Source organism: Paroedura picta, chromosome 11 (assembly GCF_049243985.1).
Source record: "Paroedura picta isolate Pp20150507F chromosome 11, Ppicta_v3.0, whole genome shotgun sequence".
NCBI lineage: Eukaryota > Metazoa > Chordata > Lepidosauria > Squamata > Gekkonidae > Paroedura > Paroedura picta.
The window spans coordinates 4,495,624-4,519,474 of record NC_135379.1 but is presented as its reverse complement, the minus strand read 5'-3'; the positions used below and the strand labels follow the sequence as shown (position 1 = coordinate 4,519,474).

At 46.3% G+C, this 23,851-nt stretch overlaps 1 protein-coding gene across 3 annotated transcripts in view; it reads right to left on the bottom strand.

The window, feature by feature from the left end:
• The window catches only part of LOC143820526 (sodium channel protein type 5 subunit alpha-like), a 44,132-nt gene that overhangs the window by 7,938 nt on the left and 12,343 nt on the right, over positions 1-23,851 (bottom strand). For 2 of the 3 annotated variants that reach the window (XM_077303470.1, XM_077303469.1), the window contains 17 exons: positions 23,433-23,561; positions 22,694-22,785; positions 21,223-21,474; positions 20,108-20,171; positions 19,095-19,236; positions 18,020-18,217; positions 17,056-17,238; positions 16,019-16,420; positions 13,321-13,447; positions 12,077-12,315; positions 11,225-11,425; positions 9,630-9,986; positions 8,169-8,615; positions 5,743-5,874; positions 4,206-4,329; positions 2,691-2,845; positions 764-937 (listed from right to left, as the gene is read on the bottom strand). In XM_077303470.1, coding sequence (XP_077159585.1) covers positions 764-937; positions 2,691-2,845; positions 4,206-4,329; positions 5,743-5,874; positions 8,169-8,615; positions 9,630-9,986; positions 11,225-11,425; positions 12,077-12,315; positions 13,321-13,447; positions 16,019-16,420; positions 17,056-17,238; positions 18,020-18,217; positions 19,095-19,236; positions 20,108-20,171; positions 21,223-21,474; positions 22,694-22,785; positions 23,433-23,561 — 3,418 coding nt within the window. Of the gene's footprint in view, positions 1-763; positions 938-2,690; positions 2,846-4,205; positions 4,330-5,742; positions 5,875-8,168; positions 8,616-9,629; positions 9,987-11,224; positions 11,426-12,076; positions 12,316-13,320; positions 13,451-16,018; positions 16,421-17,055; positions 17,239-18,019; positions 18,218-19,094; positions 19,237-20,107; positions 20,172-21,222; positions 21,475-22,693; positions 22,786-23,432; positions 23,562-23,851 lie in introns of all 3 variants that reach the window. The other variant, XM_077303468.1, reaches the window with a different exon arrangement.

The following is a 23,851-nucleotide window of genomic DNA, read 5'->3' as shown; positions in this document are numbered from 1 at the left end:
TGAATTGGAAGAATTCCAATTCAAGGCATACCCTCCTCAGGCAAATTAAGGAGGCAGCCCCATTAACTGCCACTCTCTGGCACGGTGCTTAAGACAAATGCAAGAGGGATGCTGTGTCAGTCTGAAGCAACAGAAGGACGCTTGAAACCTTAGTTCATAAATAAAACTTCATTGGTCTTCAAGATGCTACTGGACTCAAACTTTATACGGACTTAGTTTAAGAATATTGCCCCTACCACACCTGTGCCAATACAGGCTTGGGCTCACAAATCAGCATTAAAAGGTAAAGGTAAAGGTATCCCCTGTGCAAGCACCGAGTCATGTCTGACCCTTGGGGTGATGCCCTCCAGCGTTTTCATGGCAGACTCAATATAGGGTGGTTTGCCAGTGCCTTCCCCAGTCATTACTGTTTACCCCCCAGCAAGCTGGGTACTCATTTTACCGACCTCGGAAGGATGGAAGGCTAAGTCAACCTTGAGCCAGCTGCTGGGATCGAACTCCCAACCTCATGGGCAAAGCTTTCAGACGGCTGCCTTACCACTCTGCGCCACAAGAGGCTCACAAATCAGCATTAGGGGAAAATATATATATATATATATACACACAAACATATACACACACACATATCACTGTGGCTTCCTAGGGCCACAGAGGTGCAGTGAAGAAGGCCAGGGATTTGGCATGGCATCAGGCACAAAAGATTCAATGAGTTGACAGCTAATAAGCAATCCAGGTGCCAAAAATCTATGGATGCAACACTTACGTCCACAATGAGGAAGTCGAGCCAGCACCAAGCATTTGTGAAATACTTGTAGAATCCGTAAGCCACCCATTTCAACAGCATCTCCAGGACAAAGATGTAGGTGAAGATCTTGTCGGCGTATTCTAGCATAGTTTTAACATTGCCTCTCTCACTCAAGTGTATGTCTTCAAAGGCCTGCAACGGGAAACGTAGGCATATCCCCTCTGCTGTGCACAGCTGGGGGGCAATCATCCATGCAGAACTTTTCATCTGCAGCATATTCTAAAGCAGGGGTAGTCAAACTGCGGCCCTCCAGATGTCCATGGACTACAATTCCCAGGAGCCCCCTGCCAGCGAACGCTGGCAGGGGGCTTCTGGGAATTGTAGTCCATGGACATCTGGAGGGCCGCAGTTTGACTACCCCTGTTCTAAAGTCTACATTACAGTTTTGCAATCACACCCCACCAAAGCATTATGATTAGGGGTGTCTGAAATGGATTCCTATGAAAGGGACGGTGTTTATGGGAGGGGGAGGGATGCTATTTTTTTTTTAAATGACTGGGCATTGCCACATTTCTTGTTCACGAATCATTGTTGTTATTTCCCCTTTCTCCTGCCGTTTGGCATCATTCCTTGTCCCCCGTGGGCTGCTGTCCCCAGTTCCTCAGTGAACCCAGACAATTCACAGACAACTAATGGCTTTTCCACACATCCATCATACTTGCATGCAAGTTCCCATTTCTTTGAGGGGGTGGTTCCATTCCACATGTGTTTTGCTCCCTCTAGTGGTTGATTTGATATTACACCAGTGTATTATCCAGCCTAAAAACAAGACCTTTTCATCTGCAGGGAAGTGTTCAGGCATATGAAAATTTATACCCAGAATAAAGCTTTAACACCAATACGGTCTCACTGGCAGTCTTCAAAAAATGGCTTGGCAGAGACTTATCATGGATGTTTTAGACTAATCCTGCATTGAGCAGGGGGTTGGACTAGATGGCCTGTCTGGTCCCTTCCAGCTCTATGACACTCAGACTTTGTCCTGGGCATAAATTGAACATAAACTGGTGTAATATTGGATAAACAGGACAAAAAACTCAAAGAAAGTAAAAAAGCAAGGAAAATGAGAATGAGAGGAAAACTTAAATTGTGACATATAGGCCAATTTCAGAAGGAGTTTTTATAATATCTCCATGTCAAATGGTAAAGAAGAAAAAACAAATCCTCAGAACAGTAAAGAAATCTGTAAATTCTTATAAGAAAGCCAAGTCAGGGTGGAAGACCACACGTTGAATTGACTTCATGATCCTGCGTTGAGCAGGGGGTTGGACTAGATGGCCTGTATGTCCCCTTCCAACTCTATGATTCTATGATTCTATGATATCATTGCCTAACCATCTGATTGGCCACAAGGCACCATCATAAAGCCATTCATGGAGCCAATTGTCCTCACTCTCTGTAGAATGGGATGAGAATACGACTGCAAATATTTTCAGCAGTCTTGCCAAAATCCAAAGGGCCTTCTTCAGGCTTCAAGAAACACTGGAAGCAGCACGATTGTACAGAATAGGGTTGGGAAGCATCTCTGTGGACACGCCTACCCGGGGCCCCTCCCGTCCAACCCCCTCCAGGCCCCTCGATGGCCATTTTGGGAGGGTGGGGAACCCATCCAGGGCCATCAAGAAACCCCAGGGTTTCAAGAAACCCAATTTGAGAAAGCCTGATTGAAATAAATAAAAGCCATCATTCCGTTTCCCTTTTGAAACATCAGTTTTTTAATTCTGGGAAACTTTGCATGCAGGCTCCTCTTGCCCCCCCCCTCCACACATTCCTTGTATTGCAACTTGACAGCAGCTGAGAAATATGTTCTCCCTTCCCTACTCTCTGCCACGGGGGCTGCTGAAATCCCGGCATTTCACCCTTGAGATCAGACGCATTTAACACCCACCAACGCCCCGCTGCTGAGCAGAATCATGAACACGATGAAGCTTTCAAACCAGTTGTGCTCAACTATTTGATAGCATGTCTTTCTCAGATTCCACCACAATTTGCCCGGAAACTTGGCGGTGTTTGCCGAACACCACGGAAAACGCTGAGTGAGTCCTGAAAGAGAGAAGCAATGAATCATCATCATATTTAAAGGACAGCTGCGTTGCAATTGCTGCAGCAAAAACAGAGGGAAGCCTGGTGACGACTTAAATACAGGCGAGATTTTTCTTCCGGCATAAACTTTTGCGGACAAGTGCGGAGCAAAATGAATCATGTTTAGCTGCAAGGTTGGTGTGGTTTTTCTACAAGTTACCGGTATAGGCAGGGATTCACAACTAGGGCTCTGGGAACCCCGGGGTTTGCAAGAGCTCCCCAGGGGTGATGCAGCTTTTCCCAGAAATGTGAATGGCCGCTGACCTCACTAGACATCAGAGGAGTCCCCTTCCCCTGTTGCTCTACCGGCCTAGTCTCTTTCTCCACAATGGAAACAATAATTAATAGATTGATTGGCTGGCTCCCGCATCTTACTTCTGAGCCCACTTCTCTGAAGGGGCCCTGTCACCTCTTCGGGGGTTCATTGGAGTTTAAAAAATATGATCAAGAGGTTGAAAAAGTCTGGGCAAAGGTCAGCAGATTAAATAACCTCCAGGACCTTAAACAGTCCCAGAGGGCCTGCAAGACAGAGCTGTATTAAAAACATGAAAATCATTGTTAAAACTGCCCGCTTTATAGTTTAAGGTAAGCCAGTGGGGGTTTGATGATGTTTAGCTGGGGGAGGTCAGGTGGGTTTCTCAAGCAGGTGGACCCACATCTTTTTGACCTCAACCATATGCCTGGCAGAACATCTCTCTGTCTTGAAGACCCTCTGGGACCATTTAAGGTCCTGGAGGAGAGTATTCTACCAGGCTGGGGCCAGGATAAAAAAAGGCCAGTTTCGGGAGTTTTTTTAGGGGGGGATGCAGGAGACCCTGAGCAGATTTTGGTCGCTTGATCCCAGGATCTCTCCTAAATCTCCAGGAATTTCACAGTCATCCCTAGGACATAATACAACGGCCTTGCAGAGGAATGGGGTGGGGAGCAACTCAACTCAAGAATGGCTGCCATTTCAAGCAGGAGCAGATTGCAAAATCAAAACAGCCCTGGATCAAGCCAAGTTGAGTGGCCAAAACTAAGCCAGTGCTACAGGGTCACTCAGTACAGAGAGACAGATGGGGGGGCCTAGGCTCACCCTCTGTAACCTCCACAAAACTGGCAGCACAAAGTGCTCAGCTGACACCAAGTAGCATCACTGAAGAAGAGTCCAAGGTGTTGGCAGAGGCCCTGGGGCTCGGTTCTGCTTGCCCTCGGCCATCAACGGCCCTCTAAGACAGTGGCCTACCGGGGAATTCCCCTGGAAGTGAAGTGGCCGGTCTCTGCTCCAGTGAATCTCATGTGTGGCTCTGGTGAGTCTCAAGAGTCAAAGCGGAATGCTTACTTTCTGGGAAACAGTCCCCCGGCTCTTTTGAGTTATCAGTGAATTCGGGATTGTGCTTCAACAGTTCCTCGGAATCTATCAGGTCCATGGAGCTGCCTTCCGAAGAACTGCTGGTGTCGGTTTTCTGTGGAACAAAAGTCCTTTCAATCAAGCACTTTAGGAGTTTGGCAGTCGGCAGAAGAAATGCACGGATAGGTCCACACCATTTCTCAATGAAGCTCCACTTCTGCGCCAAAATAGGGGCTCGGATTTTCTGCACAGCTGATCTCTCTGGTGCTGACAGTTTTGAATGAAAGAAACTTGCCCAGCTTCAAGGGAGAGGAAAGTTTTTGTCCTATCTGAATCTATATTACAATCGGGTGCACTCCATTTTCAGAACAGGATATACCACAGAATCACAGAATCATAAGAGTTGGAAGGGACCTCCAGGGTCCTCTAGTCTAACACCCTTGCAGAATGCAGGAAATTCATAACCTGCTCACCCCTGTGACCCCAGATGATGCCCCTCCCAAGACCAGAATCCCTGGCCAGGATGAACGTGGCTTGATTCCCATCTTCATCATGCAAGCCAGCATGGTGTGGTGGTTAGAACAGCCATTCTTAACAAGGGCCATATGCCCCCCCCCCTGCGGGGCCTTGGTACGTTTTAAGGGGGCCACAGGCTGAAATATGTGAGAAGGGGAGCCCAAAGGGTTTATGTGGGGGCCCTGGTAACTGAGCCAATCTAATACCCTTTTTGTCATGTAAAAAATTAAACTATCAAGGGACAAGAAAAGAAATCATGCCATCTGTTCCTTTGTGTGTGATTGAATTAATGCATTCAAGGGAAAAAACCCTGAAAGCACAAGCTACTCTTGGTCGAATTATCTAGAAATCTGTCTTGTGTATATATAAGACAAGATAACTCAAATATGGTTATTTCACTCCTAGCTTAAGCCTTTTCTTAGCCTAACATTGCACAAGTGGCCAGCCTACTGCAGAGATACCTGGAACCTGAGAAGACCTTCTAAAAGGTCTGTGGCCAAACAAAGGTTGAGAATGGCTGGGTAAGAGTGTTGAACTTGGATCTGAAAGACTTGAATTCAAATCTCCACTTCACCAAGGAAGCTTGGTAGGTGGCCTTGAGCCAGTCATCTACTCTCAGCCTAGCCTACCTCATGTGGCTTTTTCACATTCTCATTGTCCTTGTGTGCCAGTTCCTATGTCTTGAGATGGAGGCCTGTTCTACCCATGTATTCTTCCTGCTAAAAACCCGCAATTTAAATTTGCTGGGAGAGATGCGGGAACGTAGACTGGTGTAATACAGAATCGACGATCAAAGGGCACAAAAGATATGCAGAACAGGGGGAGAAAGAAGAAACAGGAACTTACAAGAAAAATGGCCAGACAAATGAATTAATGAAAAATCAGAATGTGGAACAGCCTGTTGTGAGATGAAACGACTGAGAGGGGTGTAGTGTAAGCCTCTTTGGGTCTTTGATGGGGATAAAGGCAGGGTATAAATGAAGTGAATAATAAACTGCTAAATGACTTTTACCTCTTTTTGCTCCAGTGATGACAACTCAGGTTTCCACTGAATGCTTATCTCCCCAGGAGAGGAGAGTTCAGATGTTCGGCTCCAGGCATCGGTGTTCTTGCTCCGGTCTCCTCTCATTCGCAACTGGGTTTCCTGCCAAAAAAATGTCACACTGGCCTTAGCTTCAAGGTCATTTCACAAGGTCATTGCCTTAATGAACCTTTGCCACCACTTTGGTACACATAAGTGAAGAATGTCAAAAAACAAACTGACCCCAAGAAAGAAGCTAGTCTCTAAGTTGGAGCCTGTGTAATTTTGGGGTAATTTAACCCCACCCCCAATAAATTTCTGTTAAGATCTAAGATTTTTTTCTGCAAACCTAAGGGGTTCCCCCAAGTTTGCAGAAAAATCTCTTTAGAATCCACATAGCCCCAATCCATAAATGTAGATATCCGCAGATGGGGGGCATAGCTCTCAAACAGAATAGAACAGAATGGAATCACAGAGTTGGAAGGCACTTTTGAAATCATCATGTTCAACCCTCAACTCAGTGTACAGAGTTGCCAGCTCCAGGTTGGGAAATATCCGGAGATTTTGAGGGTGGAGCCTGATGAGGTTTGAGAAATTGAGGACCTTCAATGGGATATACTGCCATTGAGTGTACTTTCCAAGACAGCCATTCTCTCCAGGTGAACTGATCTCTGTCACCTGCAGAACACTTGTAATCCAAAAAGATCTCCAGCCACCACCTGGAGGTTGGCAGCCCTATAAATTGCAGGAAACCTAAACATTCTCACCCAACACCTGTCTACCCTGCTTGAAGACCTCTGGTTAAGGAGAGCCTCCCACACTGGTCTAGCAAGCAATAAATGATATTGTCCAAGTTCGTAATCAAAACACAAATTTGTCCACCTTCCTCTTAAAATTGATAATTTTCATAATAATAACTGATAACGATTTTATACCTTCTGCCTTAGCCAAACGGTGCTCCAGATAGCTCTCAGAATTAAAAAGATAAATACTGTCATAACACAACCATTTGTCCAAAAGGCAAGGGGTAAAACAGAAACCACTTGTACTAAAATAGGAGGGTTAATGTTCTCTTTTATTTTAAGAGAAGGATAGACTGGAACACAAGGGTCCCCAGCAGGGTGCCCAAGGGTGCCTGAGTGCCTTTCTTGGCGCCCACCAAGTGTTTTTAGAAAGTAGGTGGGGCCAACTGGGGCTCTAACCCACCTGGTCTTCTGAGGGGCCACTCAAGATCTGATCAGCTATGCCAATCAAAATGTCAATGTTTCCATGGTCACTGTCACCCCGGTGTTTGTTTTATTCTCGCTCGTTCCTCTTTCCCAGTGCATTCTCTGATGACCCCTCTTCTCCCTGCATGTGACTCCATTTCCTAAGGCAGCCATTTTGTGGCTGGCTCCGCCCCTTGTGGCAGCCATTTTATGGCTGTGACTACTACTCTCTGTCAGAATAAGTTCAGAAAGGTTGGGGAACATTGTCAAACAAAATTCTAGTCTCTTCTGGTCTGGGCTTGGAAATGCCAAATGCAGCAGGAAAATGGAAAAGGCTGTGAACGGCTACTCTGAAAAGAAAATAGCATCCAGTGGCGGCTTACATATAATCAGCCCAAAGGGATGAAACAGGAATCTGGTCTTTGTAAGATTATTGCCTCGCTCTCTCAACTCGCCATCATGAAGGAGTCGGTTTTAAGCAGAGAGGGATTTACTCTCCCTTTGTTCTGCGTTCATTCAACAGTTTTTGCTCGCTGCTCTTCGGAACCCAATGACTTTAAATGACAGGTCGTTACAGCAGTGGCTCTGCGTCCACTTAAAAAGCCTGAACCATGCGTGTTCAAGGAACAAGGAGAAGGCGGAAAGACTTCTGCCTTTATGTGAAGTATTCTAAATGTCAAGATTCCCCTGGGTGTAGTTTAATTTGGAGTCAGTGGCTGAGGGAAGCAGGGAGTTCTTTACAAGCAGGGGTAGTCAACCTGTGGTCCTCCAGATGTCCGTGGACTACAATTCCCATGAGCCCCTGCCAGCGTTTGCTGGCAGGGGCTCATGGAAATTGTAGTCCATGAACATCTGGAGGACCACAGGTTGACTACCCCTGCTTTACAGGACAAAGAAGGTAACACCAAGAGAGGGCCTTGGCCTCCATGTCATAGAACCGAAGAGGCATAGAATCATAAGAGGTGGGAGGGACCATACAGGCCATCTCGTCCAGTCCTAACATCCATCTGGCTTTTCCCACCTGCAATTTCAACCCGTGACCTATTTGTTGGCCCCCCATGGCAATTGGTTGGGGGGCACTGTGTAAAATCAGATGCAGGCTAGATGGGCTGCTGCTCTGATCCAACAGGTCTCCTCTTCTCTTGTTTGGTACTGTGATTTAACCTGGTCCTGGGTGTGAAAAAGCGTCCTCTGAGTTGGGCCTCTTACCTGCCTGTTGTAGTCTACCTCCACAGCTGCCCTCTGCTTGTCACCGGCCCCTTCGGAGTCCTCGCTGTCGGACTCCGCCTCGGCGATAGGGACGCAGACAAACATCCTGGGGTTGGTGATGAAATCTTCTAGGCCGTCGGGAGAGCCCCTCTCCCCGTTTTTCTCGGCCCCTTGGCCCCCGGGGATCTCGTCGGCCGCTTTGCCGTCTTTCTGGAGCTCCACCCAGTTTTTCTCTGAATCGCATTTGATCTTCTTCTGTGAGGCTTTCCGCGGGTACCGGAGCACTTTGAAGCAGAAGGACAGCAAGGCGTGTTTGGCAATGAGGAGGCCTCTGTGGATCCGAGCGAAAGCGATCTGGAGGTTGTTCGTTTCTTTGTCTTCTTCTGGGTGCTGGAGGTTGTCCGCGCTGAAGGAGTTCAGCAGCAGCGCGATGAAGAGGTTGAGAACCTGGGAGCAATGGAATGTTTGACAACATCTCTTGGCCGTTCTGAGGGAGCGATTTAATTATTTAGAATGTTAAAAATGACTCCCAGAAACCAAAACAGGAATGCTGTAAGGCAGTGGTCCCCAAACTTCTTATCACCGGGGACCGGTCAATGCTTGACAATTTTACTGAGGCTCGGGGGGGGGAGGGGTAGTCTTTTGCCAAGGGACGTCGCCACTGTCGCCTGAGCCCCTGCTCCACTTGCTTTCCCGCCGGTGCCCCTGACTTCCCGCCACCCGCTGAGAGGTGCTGCCAGCAGCAGCTGCACAGTGCCACGCCAAGGGGGAGCCCCAGCCATGGTGGCCACTGGAGAGCACCAAAGGTGAGCCGGCAGCAGAGGGGCAGGGCAGCCCCCGAGGCAGCAGCTGGGGAGGAGGACAAGGAGGAGCTGCGGCCCGGTACCGACTGATCCACAGACCGGTCCGGGTCTCTGGACCAGGGGTTGGGGATCGCTGCTGTAAGGTATACTGACAGGTATTAAGGGATGGGGCGATTGCACCTTCCATAACCCACATGACTTTTGAACCATCGACCACTGATAAAAAAAGACCACTATTTAAGGCAGGTTTTCTCAACCAGGATTTCATGAAACTCTGGGGTTTCTTGATGATCCTGGAAGGGTTTCCCAAATGGGAGCATGTTAATTAATTTTTATATCTATTTTTTAAATTTGTTAACTTATTTATTGGCTGATATAACCATACATGGTCACATTGGCCCACCCCTTCCTCCCCAAATAGCTAGGGATGGGCCTGGAGGGGCTCAGGGTAGGCTGTCCACAGCTCTGCTTCCCAACCGTATTCTGCACGATCGCACCACCATTGCCATGTCTCCCATGGGCACCATGTTAAGAGCTCCTGCTCATCACGGAAGGCAGCCCTAACTATAGCTGCCAATTTTATTCACGGGGAAGCGTGATTTTGCTAGAAGACCCATCCCTTCACACCGACACACACACAAAGTCTCTGACCACTTACCACTAAATTTCCAATCACCATGACCAGCAGGAAGACCAGCAGGCACAGGGGTTGATAAGCAACCGTCATGCAGTCCCACATGGTCTCGATCCATTCTCCACACAGAATGCGGAAGATCACCAGGAAGGAGTGGAAAAAATCCATCATGTGCCACCGTGGCTTCTCGCTGTCGTCGGTGATGTTGCTGTACTTCACCCGGTACTTGACCCCAAAGAGCTGCATTCCGACAACTGCGAAAATGAAGACGATGATGGCCAGAACAAGGGTGAGGTTGCCCAGGGCATCCACGGAGTTTAAAATTATTTTTATCAGGGTGTTTAAGGTTGGCCAGGACTTTGCCAATTTGAAGACCCGCAGCTGTTGGAGAAGAAAAGGATTGCATTGTTAAAAACCAAAAGACATCAGATTGGGCCTGTCGGTCACACCCAGTTTGCATTCGCCCTTGACTACTGCGCCAAGCTCTCCATGGGGCGGCCCTTGAAGATTGTAAAGAACTTGTAACTTATGTAGGATGTAGTTGCCTAATTACTAACTAGGGACAAACAGGTGGAGCATCTATGCTGCACAAATCTTGCACCTGCTTTGTCACTTTCTGCTATGCTCCATACTCTAATCTCCTCTTGAAGCTGTCTATGCTTGTAACCACCACCACTTTCTGCAGCAAGGACTCATACCTGTTAATGACTCTTTGGGTGAAGAAGGACTTTCTTTTATCTGTTCTATTTGATGGAATGCCCATGAATTCTGGTAGTGTGAGAAAGAGAGAAAAGTCCTTCTACCTTCTCTATCCCATGCATAATTCTGTCAACCTCTATCTGCCCTCCCTCAGTCACCAGTTCTCCAAGCCGAAGGGTCCCACTCTCTTTAACCTTTCTTCCGAGGGAAGGTGTTCCGTCCCCTTAGGCTGCCCTTTTCTGCACTTCCTCCAATGCTGTGATATCTTTTTTAAGGGGCAGTGGCCAGAAACATGCACAGTATCCCAAATGAGGCCCCACCATGGATTTACACGGGGCCATTCCTCAATGGTATTTTCAGCTCCAGGCTGTTGTTTGACTGCCGGCTGTTTGGCTGACTGTTTGCCTTGTTATCTTTCGAGGGTCACCTGCTAATTGTGATCTTTGCTATCTCTGCTGTCATTTGGCAGTTTTCGCCACTGTCTTTGCCCCATGAGCCGCCTGATTAGCCTGGATTAGCCTGAGTTCAGGCACAAAGCCAGTTCAGCTGCATGGAGAAGGGCCATGTGAAGCCACCTCTGCTTCTCCCTTGCCTTGCACCCCCTACCATTCAGGTCATCATGAGTTAGTTGTAGCTCAACCAGGGTTGCCAGCTCTGGGCTGGGAAATACCTGGAGATTTGGGAGCTGGAGCCAGGAGTAGATGGGATTTGGGGCAGGGAGGGGCCTCACTGGTGGATAACTGTTGGAATTGCAATCAGCCAGATGGGTGAAGCTGAGAGAGCTTCTGACAGGGCCTTGGTAGGTTAATTCTTTCAAGATGCTTGCAATTGATAATGATGTTTCTCATCATCTGCTGTACAGGGGAGAAGCCTGCTTCCTGTCTCCTGTGAAAAGCAATGAAGAAGAATGACAAAATTACCAGCCTCAATGAGCGTAAGACGGTTAGGCTTCCTTTCCCTCGGCTTTTCCCCTTGGTTGTCTCTTTGGGGATGAGCAGTTCCACCAGGCTGAGGAAGACGATCACACTGTCGAAGATGTTCGACCGCTGCTGGAAATAGTGATAGGGATCCATCGCAATGATTTTGAGGACCATTTCTGCTGTAAAGATCCCCGCAAAAACCTGCAAGGTGGAGACAAGGAGGTCAGATCCAAATCTCTCCTTGTCTCAGGAGCAGGACTGGTTCACAGGGCTGAATCGGCAGAGTCAGAATCCCTTTATTGGAATAAAATAGCAAAGCATGAAACTAAAACTTAGCAACTGTAGTTACAGAATCCACAGTGGAGAGATTTTCAACAAGACTTAGCTACTTTTCCAGTTATATAAAACAGAATAACCGTTTTGTCACTCTGTACTCTCTCTAAAGATAGCACTAAGGGACTTGTCAGAGGTTTGGGGCAAACTTCTCCTATGGCCTGGCTTTAATCTGTGCATTGCTCACTCTGGGAGGAACCATGGCTCTCAAGATACATAAATGCATAAATGTGTATGCTTTAGAATGCTTTGGGCTGATTCTGAATTGAGCCAGGGTTGGACTAGATGGCCTGTATGGCCCCTTCCAACTCTATGATTCTATGATTCTATCATCCTGCGTTGATCCTGGACTAGATGGCCTGTATGGCCCCTTCCAACTCTATGATTCTATGATTCTATGATCCTGCGTTGATCAGGGGGTTGGACTAGATGGCCTGTATGGCCCCTTCCAAGTCTAGGATTCTGTGATTCTGTATCAAATATCGGGGTGTGGTTTCTCATTGGACGAAATTCTCTTACCGTGTTGCCTGTCGATAGCATGGTCTTGAAACCGGTGGTCATTTGGTAGTGCTCAAGTGCCATGAAAAGAGTGTTCACCACAATGCAAAGGGTGACCATGAGGTCGGTGAAAGGATCCGAAACTAACGCATTCACTTTCGTCTTGATTTTCACCCACAGGGGGCAACAGTTCCAAACGAGGTACTTGAGGGCCAGCTGGTGCAGAAATGGCGGGCACTTACGATTCGATTCTTCAAGTTCTGGCCAACAGAGAAAGCCACTTAAAGTTCTCCTCTTATATGCGAGACAACCATTATGTAACAAGGGCCTGCTCTAATCGAAATTAAGTCATTCTAAATCCAGTGAGTTTCCAGGGGACAGATTTAACGTAGCAATGAGATTTCCCGCCTTATTTTAGGCCAGAGTTTCCTCGATGCAACTCTATGAACTTCCTGGCTCAACTAAATTATGTACCCTTGGCCACATCTTTCAGTTCATTTGCATCTTCTTTTCCCTCTCAACATTCACCAATGCAAACTTACACATTGGGAACTTGAGCACTGGGAACTTGTGTGCTGAATTTGTACACCCCTGCCACTTCATTCCAGTTACAATTACAAAGAAATACATTGCAAGCCCCTATGCCCGAGCTCCAAGCAGACTACATGCCCGCATATAGCAGATGGAGTGAGCTGAGAGCATAATTCAGGATGCTTGCTCCTCGCAAGCAGAAGATCCTTCTCTTCCTGAAGAAGTGGAAGTGGGTGGTAACCCAACTTAAACAAAGGGATCTCTCAGGCATATGGCTGAGAGTCCCCTGCAGGACTTTTCCTGCACCATTGAGTACACTTCCTCTCTACATTCTCTCCATGACAGTTAGATTTGACTATCTCTCTCCTCTTTTCGTTACCAAGTCGTTTCTCTTCTCAATATAACTTCTTTAAGCAGCCAGTGCCCCACTTTCTTGCATGTTTAAACTCTGTCAACACTGTTCACCCCTTTCTCGGGCTCCATGTGACCTGGGATCATGTGGAGCCGAAGAAACAGGCAAACAGATCCTCCCAGGACTAAAAATGACAGAAAAGGGAAGACATCCTCTCTCATCCCCTCTCATAGCACTCACAATCCTCTAAGAGCAATCGGCGCTGTGGCCAATGAGTCCCCCGATGGTTTGTGAGATCAAGAGCTGGGTCACAGGAACCCCATTCAGCTCACATCACACGTATCATTTAGCTAGCCCCTCAGTATATCAATATAACACTAACCTTCCAGTGCACTGGTGATGATGCTGACTGCACTTGCTGTCCTTTCTCTTGGGATTGGCTGATTATAATGGTCCACCGATAGACGCTGGAATTGCAGTACCTTATTGGCTTCATCGTATGAAGGAGTCTGCTGATGGAGGTAAATGAATTAGGAATGGATATGGAAGGTCCTAATGGCATATGCAAGATCTGCAGTGCACATAATTGAATAGAACATGCAGAATGTCCTGCAGGGGGCATCGGAGGAGATGTGTGTTTAGCATTGAGGGACTTGGGAATGTTCAGCCTGGAGAAAAGGAGGTTGAGCGGGGACATGATAGCCCTCTTTAAGTATTTGAAAGATTGTCACTTGAAGGAGGGCAGGATGCTGTTTCTGTTGGCTGCAGAGGAGAGGACACGCAGTAATGGGTTTAAACTTCAACGATATAGGCTAGATATCAGGAAAATAATTTTCACAGTCAGAGTAGTTCAGCAGTGGAATAAGCTGCATAAGGAGGTGGTGAGCTCCCCCTCACTGGCAGTCTTCAAGCAAAGGTTGGATACACACTTTTCTTGGATGCTTTAGGATGCTTAGGGCTGATCCTGCGTTGAGCAGGGGGTTGGACTAGATGGCCTGTATGGCTCCTTCCAACTCTATGTTTCTACGATTCTATGATAGTTAGACTGGGAACTTCCTGATAGTTTCAATTAATCTCCTCCAGCATCCTGATGGGTGCGTGTTGGAGTGGGAGTGATTTCATTGTTCCTAAAAGGCTGTTTCATCTCACCTGTTTTGATCTGCAAGCCACCTAGGTGGCTTTGGTGAAAGCAGAAAGGAGGATAGAAATTTTGTCCAAAAATGTGAGCATCAAACATGAGCGTAGCCAGAGCATCATTAACACCAGAATTCATCAGGAAGTGGGACTGGCAAGTCTCCCTTGGCACCAGCAGGGGAAGGATGGGGAGGGTTGCCAGCTCCAGGCTAGGAAATTCCTGGAGGTTTGGGGATGGAGCCAGGTGAGTACAGTGAGGTACAATGCCACAGAGTACACCCTCCCAAACATACATTTTCTCCAGGAGAACTCCAGGAGAATTTATTCAGTCTGGAGATGAGTCAGATTCAAATTGGTTTGAAGCAGAACACCAAATTTTGAGTCCCATGACAACTTTAAGACGAACAACATTTTATTCAAGGTATATGAATGTTTGCTTCTTCCACTACAATGACGTGGAATGGAAGTAATCACTGCATTTCCTATGGAATTCAATTTCCTGGAAGAGAATCCAAACAAATAGCTTGTTTTCCTATTTTGTCTCTGGAATTTGTCAAACATATGCATTACGCTGGATGCTAATGGGGGAGGGGGCATTATCTGAGCATGAAATTGGAGTCACTGTGGGTGGGCAGGCAGTTGTGAATTTCCTGCATTCCACAGGGAGCTGGACTAGATGAGCCTTGAGACCCCTTCCAACTCTATGACTCTATGACTCTAATTTACTGCTCACCCTTTGCCTGTAAGTCTGAACTGATTACTTCTATTCCATGCCATTGTATCTGAGGAAGTGTGAGCACACACAAAAGCTCATAGCGTGAATACAACTTTTGTTGGTCTTAAAGGTGCCACTGGATTCCAGTTCTGTACTGGAGATGAAGTGTCATTCCGAAGGATCCCCAGGTCCCACTTAGAAGTTGAAAAATAAGGGAGGGGAGGAACATTTGAGGCTAATTGAGCAGGGGGTTGGACTAGATGGCCTGTATGGCCCCTTCCAACTCTATGATTCTATGATTCTAATGGAAAATCAAAATATTTTTAATATAATCACTAATGCAAATCTTAATCAAAAGGCTATGCTCTTTGCCAAAAGAAACTCTGTTGCACAAAAACAAAGTAAATACCGTTTTTTCTATCACAATAACGATGAATGAAATAGAAAATGAAGAGATGGTATAATACAATATTATACACTCAACACTGGGATCATTTCCAGGCCCAGCTGGAGCTAATTGCTGGTACCTGGCAAGGCCATGCTCATTCTCAGTTTTTATGGTTTGGCCCCCAATGTCAGCAGCATGGAGACAAAAAAGATTACTTTGAAGAGGCTCGGACGCAGTAAAAACGTACTATATATTGTATTATATTGTTTCCATTTTGTATTTTATTCATTAATTATTTATTCATTATGTATGTGTGCATGTATGTATGTATGTATGTATGTATGTATGTATGTATGTATGTATGTATGTACTGCCCTCCCCTATATGTTAGAAAAAATATTACTTACTTTGTTGTTACAGAATAGTCCTGAAGAAGACTCTTAAGAAGTCGAAAATGATTACCAGGGATCACTTGTGGCTGTTATATTTTTGGACTTCTGTGTTACAAGATTTGTTGCTTCATTAGCCTGTTGCCAATTCTTGTCCTTCCCTAATTTAGGGGATTTTCTTTTGTCAAAGAGCATAGCCTTGTGGTTAAGAATCACATTCATGACCAAATTCACCAACATTTTGATTTACTATTAGCCTCAAAGGGGGTCCCCCCCCCACACACATTTTCCTGCCTGGAGGTTGGCATCCCTGTCACAAACTGGAGGGAGGGGAGGAATCTGCAAGCAAATTTATTCCAGTTCTCCACTTCCAGCAAGCGGCCACGGCAACGGTGGATTACAGAGCCAAGAGGACAAGTTCTGTCGCATTGGGATGCTTACGTTTTCTACTCACCAGTTCACCTCGGCGATGGGTTTCCCTCACAGCGGGGAGCAGCACCCCTTCCCCAGCAAGGGGGTCTGTGCTGAAGGACCTAACGCCGCCCACTCCCATGGATGAGAGCATCCCGTTGCAATCGTCCCCCGGCGTCCATCTGCCAGGCTGCACGTAATTCGGAGTAGTGGGATGAGGGCCGTAGCTGGCTTGACTTTGGACGCTGGACCTTCTTCCCATCCGGGCTGCCAGAAATGGACCACGGTGGATCTCGGCCTCTCTGGCATTGCTGGCTTCATCCTCTCCTCCGTCGGGCCTCGAGCTGACTTCGCGCCCGGAAAGGTGGAAACTGAACACACTCCCGTGGCTGAGACGGCGCTTCATCGGGTTCGAACTTGGGCCATAGTTATGGCTGAAGAGAGCCTAGAGGAGTCACAAGGGAGAGGAGAGGAAGAGGCAAAGATGGATCTAGAGTCTGATGTTCTCCATCCATGATGGACGTTTAGCTTGAAATTAGATCTGCTTATTAATTGCAAGGTTGCCATTCTCCAGCTGGGAACAGAAAAGGCAACTTGTCAAACAGGTAGGAAGCAAACAATAAAGGAAGCTGACCAATGGGCCACACCGGGGAAGTCAATAAGCACTCCTCCTTCAGGCAGAAAATAAAGTATGCCAGAACACAGAGTGTTTTTTAAGAGATTTCAAAGGTATTTTCTTCAGTGGCAAAACTAAAAATATTACTAAGAAAATTTTCTATTTCCACCATAGTTGAAGAGAAAATGCTTCGGAAATTATTTTTAATATATAAATAGTCTTATTCCAGGTAGTTAGGGCAGGGGTAGTCAAACTGTGGCCCTCCAGATGTCCATGGACTACAATTCCCATGAGACCCTTCCAGCAAATGCTGACAGGGGCTCATGGGAATTGTAGTCCATGGACATTTGGAGGACCACAGGTTGACTACCCCTGCTTTAGATCCTTTGCAACAGGAGTTAAATCATATCAAAAGTTTATAAACTAAGAGCTTGTGCGAATCAGGGCATTCACCCGTGAGTTACCGATTTGCGATGACTTTCAATAGACTGCGACTTCGGGATTTTTAGATCTTCCCCATAATCCTCCATCCCTAGAGACATCTTTTTCTTTATTCTGTTGCTCCTTTCTTTAACCTCCTTAGATGCCATAGGTGATGCATCCAATGAACTATGAGACATGCTGTCCTCTTCTTTCATGGTTAATTCCTACAATGTTGAAAACAAGAATGAAGAATTGTACACTTTACTAGGAACCAGACTATTACTATGCTGTATAATGATTACCCAAGAGCAGGGACATCTGTTCACAATAGCTATCGAAATGATTTGTAAAGTAATTTTGCTTTGGGGTCTCACTGAGAGGCCGATGTCCCTAGCCCAAGAGCACATAACTTCCTTGACCCTGTCTTCTTCCAGATTTCATTAAAACAGTTGCCGGTACATTTTCAAAATGTCTCTAATTTTCTCCAGGGGAACTGCTCTCTGTCGCCTGGAGATGAGCTATAATTCCAGGGGATCCCCAGGTCCTACCTGAAGGCTGGCATCCCTGCCAGATCCTCTATGGGTGGCCACTTTACAATCATAGACTACAATCATTTTCTTAATGAGCCAACTGGGAAGGGCAGGCTAAAATATAAAGTGGTGGTGATGATGATGATGATCCTAGTTCTCTTGGCACATGTTTAGCACCTGCTGCCCAGATAAGTCCGATCCAACCAGAAGCTAAGTTGGGTTGACCCTGCCTGGTATTTGGATGGGAGGCCTCCAAGGATTTGGGTGGTAGTTCCCCCAAGGAACACTAGGGGTCATGACACAGAGGCAGGCAATGACAAGCCATCTCCGAACGTCCCTGGTCTGGCTGCCAGACAATCCTCAGATCGCTAGGCAACTCGACACACGCCCTATGATCCGTCAATCAATCAATTATGCCTACTGCTACAGGCAATGCTTGTGGGCCACAGAGATTAGCAAACGGGTAAGTATGGACCTCGTGCTCTTTCTTCAGCAGTTCCATGGCTTCACGAAATTTCCTCTCTTTCGCCTCGGTTTCCGCGATAGTAGCCTTGCTTTGCTCTTCGTAGGCCATCGTGACCACAGCTAGGATCAAATTGACCAGATAAAACGATCCCAGGAAGATGACAAGCACAAAAAACAGCATGTAGATCTTCCCGGCAGCTCGGAGAGTCTGAAGTCAGAAAGTATGCATCAGTATGCATCAATCAACTTTGTTTTAAGTTATGGATCAAACAGGTTTCTACCCATTTCCCGCTACGTTGTAGGTAAAATACAGTCAAAACCATAGAGAAGCAACCATTGTTAACCAAAAGCCACACTAATGCAATAATGATACCACCAAGGCTGGTATCAAATCGCAACATTTTGCTAAAGAAAGCCAATTGCAGTCTTGGGCTGTGTCAACAGAGGCATCAGACTGAAATCACAAGATGTCCCAGTCCCACTGTATACCACGTTAATCAGACCCCACCTGGAGTCCTGTGTGCAGTTCTGGAGGCCTCACTTCAAAAAAAGACCTCACTGCAGTCCCCTCCTTTGCCCTTTCCTCGAATTTCCAGGAATTTCCTAGTCCAAAGTTGACAACTCCCCATCTATATGACCTTGGGCCAGTAATTCCCTTTCAATTGGATTTGCATCACAAGACTATTGAAAGGACAAAATGGGGAAAGGAGAACCATATAGGATGATCTGAATAAGGATGAGATGAAAATGTTGTAGATCACAGGATTGCCAACTCCGGGCTGGGAAATTCCTGGAAATTTGGGAGTGGAGCCTGAGGAGGGCAGAGTGTAATGTTGTAGAGCAGGGGTGGGCAAACTGTGGACCTCCAGATGTCCATGGACTACAATTCCCATGAGCCCCTGCCAAGGGCTCATGGGAATTGTAGTCCATGGACATCTGGAGGGCCACAGTTTGCCCAACCCTGCTCTAGAGTCTGAAACAGCTATTTCTTCCAGGGGGAAATAATTTTTGTAGCCTGGATATCAGGTGTAATCCCTGGAGATCTCCAGGCTCTACCTGGGGGTTGGCAACCATGGCACTTGTACCTGTTGATAGAGGCGCTCCCAGTAATCCTGTGTCATGAGGCGGAACAACGAGAGAAAGGCCCAGCCGAAAGTGTCAAAGCTGGTGAAGCCGTAGTCGGGATTGCCTCCAATCTTCAGGCAGACATACTTATCCGGACAGGAGCTACAAATTAGATCTTACGTTTAAGTGACAACAAGTTTCCAACATTTGAATGCAAGCTGAAAGCGCATCAAGCAAAGGGTTTTTTTGTTTTAAATCAAAATCGATGGTGTTTTTCCTTTTCTCTCCTATCAAAGGACACACTTACTGTAAGCTAAATTTGAGCAGCCAGTGTGATGCTGAGATTATAAAAAGGCAGATACAGTCTTGGGTTGTCTCAAAAGAGGCCTCACATCAAAACTGCAAGATGTCCAAGGTTGTCACTGGAAGGAGGGCAGGGAACGGTTCCTGCTGGCAGCAGAGGAGAGGACCCACAGTCATGGGTTTAAAGTAGGGGCAGAATGGTACCAGCTAGAAATCAGGGTGGAGGAATTCACAGTCTGAGGAGCTCAGCAGTGGGATGGGCTGCCTAAGCGGGTGGGGAACTCCCCCTCACTAGCAATCTTCAAGCAGTGGCTGGACAGATATTTATCATGGATGCTTGAGGTTGATCCTGCATTGAGCAGGGGGTTGGACTAGATGGCTTGCATGGCCCCTTCCAACTCTAGGATTTTAGGATTCTGATTCAATTGTCCTAACTGAAGAATGTAAACCAGGGTCACACCACAAGGGGGAGCATTCGGAACACTCATCTCGGGGAAGGAAGCAGGGAAATTTGAAAACGTCAAAAAATCAACTCATCGGAAAGGATGAAGCCCAAAAATTAAGTTCATAGGGGTGGGAAGAGACCAACAACCTCGCTTCCGTTTACATTGCCATTATGGGATACTGGACCTGGCTGAAATCGAACTGAAACGGTTGTCCTTCAAATCCTTATTCTCAGAACAGTTTTAAACATGCAGGGAGAGAAGCAGAGAAAATGAAGCACACTTACCTGCCATCTGTAGTGTTGTAGCACAATAAAAAGTCTTTGGTGTGGTTTTTGATTTTGTAATTGTCTGCAAATAAAAATGACCTACATAAATGCAGGTAGGATTGCAAAACAGGTAGTTATGATGGCCAGATCTTTTCCCCCCTTTGATCAATTACTTTTATTTCAACTTATTACGGAAACCATGCATAAACAGAAAGACTACATAAAAATACTTTTGACTTAACAGTGAAAATTCTTTCTAATGTTTATGGTCCTCTTGCATAAATACTTACTACTAATATAAATAATCCATAATTTCCATTCAATGTTAACATCCTTAATTGGTTTATTGTTTACATACTTTGTCGGTTTAGCTATCTGGGCCATTTCTAATAATTCAATTTGCCATTCAAAGGTGGTAGGTATCTCCATAGATTTCCATAACTTTTGTCCAAACAATCCTTGCAATTATAGACAAATACCTAAAATATTTTTCCAAATTTTCTCCAGATGTTTTTATCCTTCTCTCTGTCCAAAAAACCCATAATATCAGATTCCGGTTTCAATAACAAAACATCTATAAGAATATTTAAGATTACAACATGTATCTTTTGACAAAACTCCTTTGCTTTTTGGCATGTCCACCATATGTGATACAAAGTTCCTCTTCCTTCTCCACATTCCCATCACCCATCAGGGATTCCTTTCTGCACTTTGGATAATTTAGAGGGTGTTGGTGACCAGCCCTGAAAAAGTGACAACTTCCTCACTCTGCCACTCTACCCTTCAGGAACCACCCTTTCCCCCTTCTCATACCCCTTCCTTTCCAGTGCCTTTTGGTTTGAAATCACTTCTGCTCACTTAGGGGACATGTCACAAAATAAAGGCTTCCCATTGCTGTATACCTCTTCCATGTCTAGAAGGGTTTTACTTCACTGAAAAACCTGGTGCATTAACCACAGAGTTGTCAACCCTGGAAATACCTGGAAGTTTGGGAGCAGTCAATGGGATTTGAGGTAGGGAGGGATGTCATTTTATCTCGATGAGTCTGCCCTGAGTCCGCAGAGAGAGGGCAGAAAACAAATCCAATCCAAAGAAATAAAATTAACCTACAAGACATTTGGGAAGATGTTTACCTGTTTGTCTGATGAAATCCCCATATGAAGTCAAGTTCTGTTCTCTTAGAATGCCACTTTCCCTGGGAAGCTCTGTGACATTATTCTGAAGGAGGTACTCGGTGTAGTTCCTGACGCATTTGTGTCTCAGATGTCCCTTAAAGAGCTGGAGGCCAATGAGGGCAAAGACACTCAGGCAGAAAACCGTCAGGATCATCACATCTGCAAGTTTCTTGACAGACTGGATCAGAGCACCTACAATGATCTTCAGACCTGCAGAGGAAGGGGAGGGGGAAAATCAACAGTTCACGGTTGATACAGTTGAAACCCCCATGGAGATGTTCTTGAGACATTCCCCAAACTGGATGCAGGGCTGGATTGGTTCATAATTTTTCAGGACTTCTGGGAACTGTATCTTTGAAGACAACCTAAATGGAAAACCAACCTGAGGATGACACCCAGCTCTGTCTCTCTAACACAACCTTTCTCAACTTTTTTTTACCGTTGAGAAACCCCAGAAACGTTCTTCAGGCTTTGAGGAACCTCAGAAGTGGCACGATGGTGCAGAATAGGGTTGGGAAGCAGAGCTGTGGACACACCCGACCCAGGGCTCCTCCCCTTCCCACCCCCTCTCGACCTTCCAGTTTGGGAGATCGACATGACCATATATGGTCAATATCACCTAATAAATGTTTGACAGACAGACAGACAGACAGACAGACAGTCAGACAGACAGACAGACAGACAGACAGACAGACAGACAGACAGACAGACAGACAGATAGATAGATAGATAGATAGAGGGGGGAGGGGCTATCAAGAAACCCCAGGGTTTCATGAAACCCTGGTTGAGAAAGCCTGATCTAACCGTTAAGTCAGATAAGTCTGTGGAAGTCCTGAATAAGTGCCTGGAAAGGTAATGGGAACCGCAAGGGGTAATAAGCTGAAGTTTAATCTATATAATAATGCTGAATGACATTAGTAAGGCAAATGACAATAGCAAGCTGCAGGGCTAATGAATCCTTCTGGACTGAATCAATGAATGCATCCTTCTGGTCTGAATCAAGATTTAGGTTTCCTGTCTCATTACTAATGCTGATTTCTCTATGCCTTCTGTCCCTCTGCTTGTCACACCCAATCCAATCATGCCTACTAGTGTCATACGCCAGCTACTGTCCTTTGCCTGCTAATGTCTTTTGGCATCTAAAATCACCTCACTCTCTGAGAGATAAGGACAGAGGGACTCTCATTCCCTGCCACAGATTTTGTTAATCTTCAAGGTGTTCCTAAACTCTGGCTCTTTTCTGTTGTTACAGACAACCTAGCATGGCTACTTGATCAAAGATTTTCATGGAAGATTTTCAGGGTACATGCTCATAGGAGTCAAAGTTGACCTATGATTTATATGATATGACATAGTGTTTGATGGCAGCAGAAAAGAAAAGGTCTGTGTGTGGGGGGGAGAGAGAGACATTGTGCAGAGTTTTTCATACCTGGGACAATGGAAATTGTTTTTAAAGCTCTCAGCACCCGGAACATCCGAAGAACAGAAACACTGCCTAGGTCTGCAAACTCGCCCACAAACCTATAAGAAGAAAAAGAAGAAGAAGAGTTGGTTCTTATATGCCGCTTTTCCCTACCCGAAGGAGGCTCAAAGCGGCTTACAGTCGCCTTCCCTTTCCTTCCCATAAGATCAAAAGGTGACCAAAAAATTAAAGTAACTGAGATGTAGAAAGGATTCTGGTCTAGAGTTTTGTTCTATTGCTTTAGAACAACACAGTGACCCACCATATTAACTACTGTCTGTGTAACCAGGATTCAGCTTGTTTGTCCCTCAAATCCTGGCATGCTTTAAGACAGTGGTCCCCAATCTTTTTGAGGCATGCGGGCACGTCCCTGATTCCCTCTCCCCCCCCCCTCCCTCAGTAAGAAGTTTTCCGGGCCGCAAGCTTGCGGCCTGGGAAGTTTTTTACTGCGGGGGGGGGGCGGGGAGAGGGAGCCGCAGCCCGGCGCCATGGCCTTTGTGGCCCGGCACCGGGCCGTGACCCACGGGTTGGGGACCACTGTTTTAAGGCTCCACCCCCAAATGCCCAGGAATTTCCCAGCCTGGAGTTGCCAATTGTTTTTTTTACGTCCCCCAGTTTTTATTCCTCTTTGGAGGATTTCCAACAGGCAGTGGCTGTGACTCCTTGGCCCAAAGGCAGGTTTCTAAGAGCTAGTGCGCTCACTTACGCCATCACGATCACGCTGAAATCGAGCCAGTTCCACGGGTCGCGGAGGAAAGTAAACTCATTCAAGCAGAAGCCTCGGGCCAATATTTTGATGATCGATTCGAAAGTATAAATGCCTGTGAAAGTGTACCTGGGGAGCAAGAGCAGACACAGAAACCCGTTAACACCAAAGGCGAAGGAGCGGCAAGTGATCAATCCAGTCAACCTTCCCTTCTAGGGTTGCCAACTCTTGGTAGGAAAGCTCCTGGAGATATAGAGGTAGGGTTTGAGGAGGGGAGGGCATATGTGGGGAGAAGACTCAAGTCTTGTAGTGTGACCTAAGTACATTTGGGGTACAACCCCATGAAAACTCCACCCCCCTAAGCTACCATTTTCTCCAGGGAAAATGATCTAGAGCAGGGGTAGTCAAACTGTTGTCCT